The sequence below is a fragment of the Echinops telfairi genome, unplaced genomic scaffold (genome assembly GCF_000313985.2).
Source record: "Echinops telfairi isolate 266 unplaced genomic scaffold, ASM31398v2 ScPeMD7_7416;HRSCAF=8454, whole genome shotgun sequence".
Lineage (NCBI taxonomy): Eukaryota > Metazoa > Chordata > Mammalia > Afrosoricida > Tenrecidae > Echinops > Echinops telfairi.
In genome coordinates this window covers 4,600,762-4,606,101 of record NW_022111316.1, presented here as the reverse complement: position 1 = coordinate 4,606,101, position 5,340 = coordinate 4,600,762, and the positions used below count along the sequence as shown (strand labels likewise).

General features: G+C 45.5%; 1 protein-coding gene across 3 annotated transcripts in view; it reads left to right on the top strand.

Annotated features, from left to right (window-relative positions):
- Positions 1–5,340, top strand: part of ZDHHC5 (zinc finger DHHC-type palmitoyltransferase 5) — a 27,960-nt gene that overhangs the window by 19,817 nt on the left and 2,803 nt on the right. For all 3 annotated transcript variants that reach the window (XM_045297031.1, XM_004714910.3, XM_045297030.1), the window contains exons 4-10: positions 1,677–1,834; positions 2,506–2,678; positions 2,798–2,900; positions 3,697–3,788; positions 4,094–4,226; positions 4,639–4,762; positions 5,174–5,286. In XM_045297031.1, the coding sequence (XP_045152966.1) occupies positions 1,677–1,834; positions 2,506–2,678; positions 2,798–2,900; positions 3,697–3,788; positions 4,094–4,226; positions 4,639–4,762; positions 5,174–5,286 (896 nt within the window). The remainder of the gene's footprint in view (positions 1–1,676; positions 1,835–2,505; positions 2,679–2,797; positions 2,901–3,696; positions 3,789–4,093; positions 4,227–4,638; positions 4,763–5,173; positions 5,287–5,340) is intronic.

The following is a 5,340-nucleotide window of genomic DNA, read 5'->3' as shown; positions in this document are numbered from 1 at the left end:
GCCCTGGCCCCAAAGTCCACCTTCGGCATTCCCTGGGGACCTTGCTGCTCCGTTCCCTTGTTGTTCTGTTGCACCCCTTTAGTGTTTTGCCTCAATGTGGCGGGATCAGATCGGGCGCAATTCCCACACTGTGCCCCCAGTGTTGTCCCCTGTAGGGCCTTGGGTCAGTGAGGGATGGCGTGTCTTAACAAGAAAGAAAAGCTTGTAGTTAGTTCAAGGACTATTTGGCCTTTAGGAGCGTTTTCCGTTTGAGTCTGATGTGGCGCCAAACCCTGGCCCCAACGTCTATTTTTGGTATTCCCTGGGGACTTCGTTGCTCTATTCCCTCTTGCTGTTCTATTCCACGCCCTTAGTGTTTTGCCTCGGTAAGGTGGGATCATATAGGATGGAATTCCCACACTTTGTCTCCAGTGTAGTCCCCTGTAGGGCTATGGGTCAGTGAGGGATGGTGTGTGTCATAGTGGTGCCGGCCATATGGGCTTTTCTGTGGATTGGCTGCTCTGAGCAGGAATATCATCATCAAGACTTGGTGGGCACCTTCACTCTTAATAATCTCAAATTTACACCAGATTATGTCACTATCACAGTGTAGTTTTCCTTTAGTATTTTTGGGGGTGTTTTTTCGATATGTGTTGTATGCATTTTTCCAAGTCAATAAAACTTGAAAACTTAAATTTTTATAACTACACCATCACTTACTTAGCTTTTCCTTCTGATGGGGGAGGAGGGGGTTCCTTTAATCATTTTATTGGGGGCTCTTACAGTTTTGTTTTTTAACAGTGCTTATAACATTTCATACAACAGTTGTATCATGCATATTTGCACATATGTTGCCATCATCATTTCCAAAACATTTTCTACTTCAGTCTTTGGTATAAGCTTTTCCCCCTTCCCTCCCACCCTCCTGTATCCTTGATCAATTATATATTGCTATTGTTATTTCGTATCTTACATTGCCCATTGTTTCCCTTCACCCACATTTCTGTTATTCATCCCCTTGGGTGAGGGTGGGGGGCTATATAGCCAATCTTGTGGCCATGGAAAAATTTTAAAGGTAATTAGTAATAAATAAAACTTGTGCACCGTGAAGACAAATAATGCTTTTTATGTTTTAAATGGGTTAGTAGGCATTTACTAGCTATAAATTGGGAGCAAGGGTATTTAAGGAAAGAGAATGGCTTAAGCAACAGACAATACTAGAATACATGTGGGAGAAGCTGAGGGAAGGCCTTGTGGGTAAGGGGTTCATGTATGGCAGACAGAAGGATGTTGGTTCGTCTCTTGGCTTGCTGTAGTTCAGTCATGCACTTGTAGACTTTGACTGCTATACAAAGCCTAAATATATGTATTTTCATATGTTAATTATTCATCTCTTAAAACCTATTCATAGTATGTAAATCAAAGCGCATCAGTGTACCCAAATGTGAGCTATCTCCTCGGTGTCACTTTCTCTTTAGTCTCTTCAAGGAGGCGGCGAGATCACTCCAAGAATAAATTGCTTCCTCATTTCTGTTCCCATTGTGCTCTATACAGAGCTGATCTCATAGTATTCTAATTCCTAGTTCCGCTTGCTTGCTAGACGGAATTCTTGAAAGGCAGAGGCCATATTTCCAACATCACTGGTGCTCAATAGAGTTGGGCCTAACCGTTTTTAATCAACTTTCCCTTTTCTCCAGCTGAGGAGGATGAGGACAAAGAAGACGACTTCAGAGCTCCCCTTTACAAAACCGTGGAGATCAAGGGCATCCAGGTGCGCATGAAATGGTGTGCCACCTGCCGTTTTTACCGGCCTCCTCGATGTTCCCACTGCAGCGTCTGTGACAATTGTGTGGAGGTAAGAGCTGTGGGTGGGAGAAGTCCCTGACATTTAGGTTAAGTACCCATATAGTAAGAACTGAATCCTGTAACTGTTGGGTCTTGGTGAGGTACAGTCCTGGTTAACTACGTGGGCTACATGTTCTAAAGCTGTCCAAAGGTATGAGCAGAACAGAGATAGACACATGGGAAGCAGAACGGATCTTCCCGGGAAAGCTTAGACGAGCAGACCTAGGCTTGCTTCCTGGCACCAAGAATCTTGGCTCTGGTCGCATCTTTCTGGTGATACATGTCCTGGCTTTGTTCTCTCTTGCTTCCACAACATCATACTGTTGTATTCACTGTCTGCAATTCTATTTCTCTTCCTTCATGTCCCCCTCATCCCTTTGTCTTCTTTATTTTACCTTCTTTCCCAAACCATCTTAGTCTAAGCAGTTGGCTGCCATTTGTCCCTCTCTTCTCGAGAGTTCTTAACGTTTTTACAAAGTCTTCCATTCCCTTTTTAGAATCCCTTGGTAACATAGGATAAAACTTGAGAGCAGCCTTGACCTTAGACCAACTTCTCAAAAGACTTCTTTACTGGAGATTGATAGAGCAGTATAAACTGCATGACCAGTTTTATTTTTGAAATCTGATCACAATTACTAAAAGCAAAACGTGTCTCTCAGTCTGTCTCTTTTGTGCCCCTAGGAATTTGATCACCACTGCCCCTGGGTGAACAACTGCATCGGTCGCCGGAACTACCGTTACTTCTTCCTCTTCCTCCTTTCCCTGACAGCCCACATTATGGGTGTGTTTGGCTTTGGCCTCCTTTATGTCCTCTACCATATGGAGGAACTCTCAGGGGTCCGCATGGCTGTCACGTATCCTTCCAGTTCTGTGGGTCGGGGGACTGGGAGGGGGAGGGATGAGGAAAGTTGAGTCTTAAGGTAGAGAAAGTCAAAGAGAAGATACTCTGTTCTCCTTGACATTTGGACTTCAGAATGGCAGTGATGTGTGTGGCTGGCTTATTCTTCATCCCTGTCGCTGGCCTCACGGGATTTCACGTGGTGCTGGTGGCTAGGGGACGCACAACCAATGAACAGGTACGGGGAGACGTGATGGTCACCTCTGAAGAGCAGAACTTGTGTCTCTTAACTTTCTATTTAGTGTATAGACTTTGGATGATAAAGCAGAGGTTAGTGGTAGCTGGGTGAGGTTTCAAGTTTCTCCCGTGAACATGAGACTCGAGACCATTTCCTAATGGACAAACATTATTGACTGCCTACTGTATGCTGGATACTTTAGACTCCGAGGTGAGAGAAACAAGACCTCACCCAGCACTCACAAAGCTTATATAGAGACAATTATTTTTGTGCACAATTAAAAAAAAAAAAAATCAAACTCCCCGCCATCACATTAGTTTGAACTCTTAGTGATCCTAGAGGAGAGAGTAGAACTGTCTTTGTGGGTTTCTGAGGCTGTAAGTTGTTATGGGAGCAGAAGCCTCATCTTTCTCCTGCGGAGCCGCTAGTGGGTTCAAACTGCTGACCCTGTGTTTAGAAGTTCAACGGTAGAACTCACTATGATACAAGGGATCCATGCATGTAATAATACTTTATCCTAATTGCTTACTCATGTATGTAATCTTATTTTTCAGTATTCCAAGAGGTGTTCTTATTCTTATTTTACACTATGGTCAGGCAACTACCTGTGTGATAAAAGAGATGTAGAATTCGAACTTAGGACCCTGACCCATACCCTGTTCCTAACCATCACAAGTATGGCAGGACTGTGCTTCATTCATTTTGATGCCCCCCAGATAGTGGATTGACATTGATTACTGTTTTGTGTTTGGCCTTTGGAGGCCCATCTGACCTGGCCCTTTTCCCCTCTCACTAGGTTACGGGTAAATTCCGAGGAGGTGTGAACCCCTTCACAAATGGCTGCTGTAACAATGTCAGCCGTGTCCTCTGCAGTTCCCCAGCACCCAGGTACAACTGCCCCTTTGGTCTAGTGCTTGACCTTGGTGAAAGCATTTGTCTTCTTTGAGCTTCTGGCAGGGAAGAGCTGGTAGGAGGGGCTGTAGGAGGGCTTGCCTGCTAGGACGCTATGCTTTAAAGGGCCTTGAGCCTGCAGAGACATTTGGCCACAGGCCTCGTCTTGCTGTAGTTCTTCATGGAATCCAAGATTCAGTGCTGCATGGATCCTTTTGATAGCACACGTTTCTTACTTAATTGCATATGTAAATATTTTAAAGTGATTGAATCAATGAAAGCCCTCATTTTCTGATACTCAGGTATTTGGGGAGACCAAAGAAAGAGAAGACAATTGTCATCCGGCCTCCTTTCCTTCGACCCGAAGTGTCAGATGGGCAGATAACTGTGAAGATCATGGACAATGGCATCCAGGGAGAACTAAGGAGAACTAAGGTGAGTGTTTAGGGAACAATGTAGGTGATGTGGCGGCTCATCCTTGTGGCAGAGAGGGGACACCTGGCTTTTTGTGGTGCACCTCTGCTTTAGTGTATGTCACTTTCTGGTCTCCACTGAATTGTAAGGTCTCTGACAGTAGAAACTGGTTCCATTCAGTTCTATTGTCTTCCTAGGACTTCCACAAAGCTGCTTCGAGTTGGTAGGAGCTCAATAATGAGTAGTTCATGGTTGAAATGAACAAATACGAATACTAGAATTAAAAATGTTAATGGAAACTTTTTTTAAAATCCAGTACTCTTGTGCCTTACTTTCAAGTCTTTGGCACCCCAGTACCTCCTTTATGTTAGTCATTTTGAGTTGTCCTGAGACGGACTTTTCCCAACCTACATTTCTTCTCCCCAATTTACAGTCGAAGGGAAGCCTGGAGATCACGGAGAGCCAGTCCGCTGATGCTGAGCCTCCACCGCCCCCTAAGCCGGACCTGAGCCGCTACACGGGGCTGCGAACACACCTCAGCCTGGCTGCTACTGAAGGTAAGGCCCATCTCAACCTGAAAGACCCTAAAAGTGACAGGCAAGAGTGAGAAAACTAGAGAGGACAGATGGGCCAGGGTTGGGAGGTGCTGCTTATGTATGTTGTGGCTGGGAGTATCCCTTTGGTGGTACCTCGACCACTTCCTCGAATAGCTAGAAGAAAGGGTCTGCCACTGAGCTACTGGTCAGAAATTGGGCTTTTGTGTGTAAAAGTACTCCTGGACCAGAGAACATCCCAGGACTTGTTAGGTGCTTTGACTTCTCTGCATTCTGCACTTGAGACCCTCTAGCCTTGATTTCAGCAACATTATGTCCCCTGAACTTTCCTTTTGCTGGATGTGATTTCTGTCTACCTTGCCCTTCCCTAAGAGAATGGCTTAACATAGTACCCCGGGCCCTTTGTCCCTGCAGATAGCAGCCTTTTAAGCAAGGACAGCCCCCCGACACCTACCATGTACAAGTATCGACCAGGCTATAGTAGCAGCAGCACATCCGCCGCCATGCCTCATTCTTCCAGCGCCAAGGTACGGAGTCTCCTCGAAGAAAGGGGGTTGTAATGCATGCCGCCTGTGCCAGGC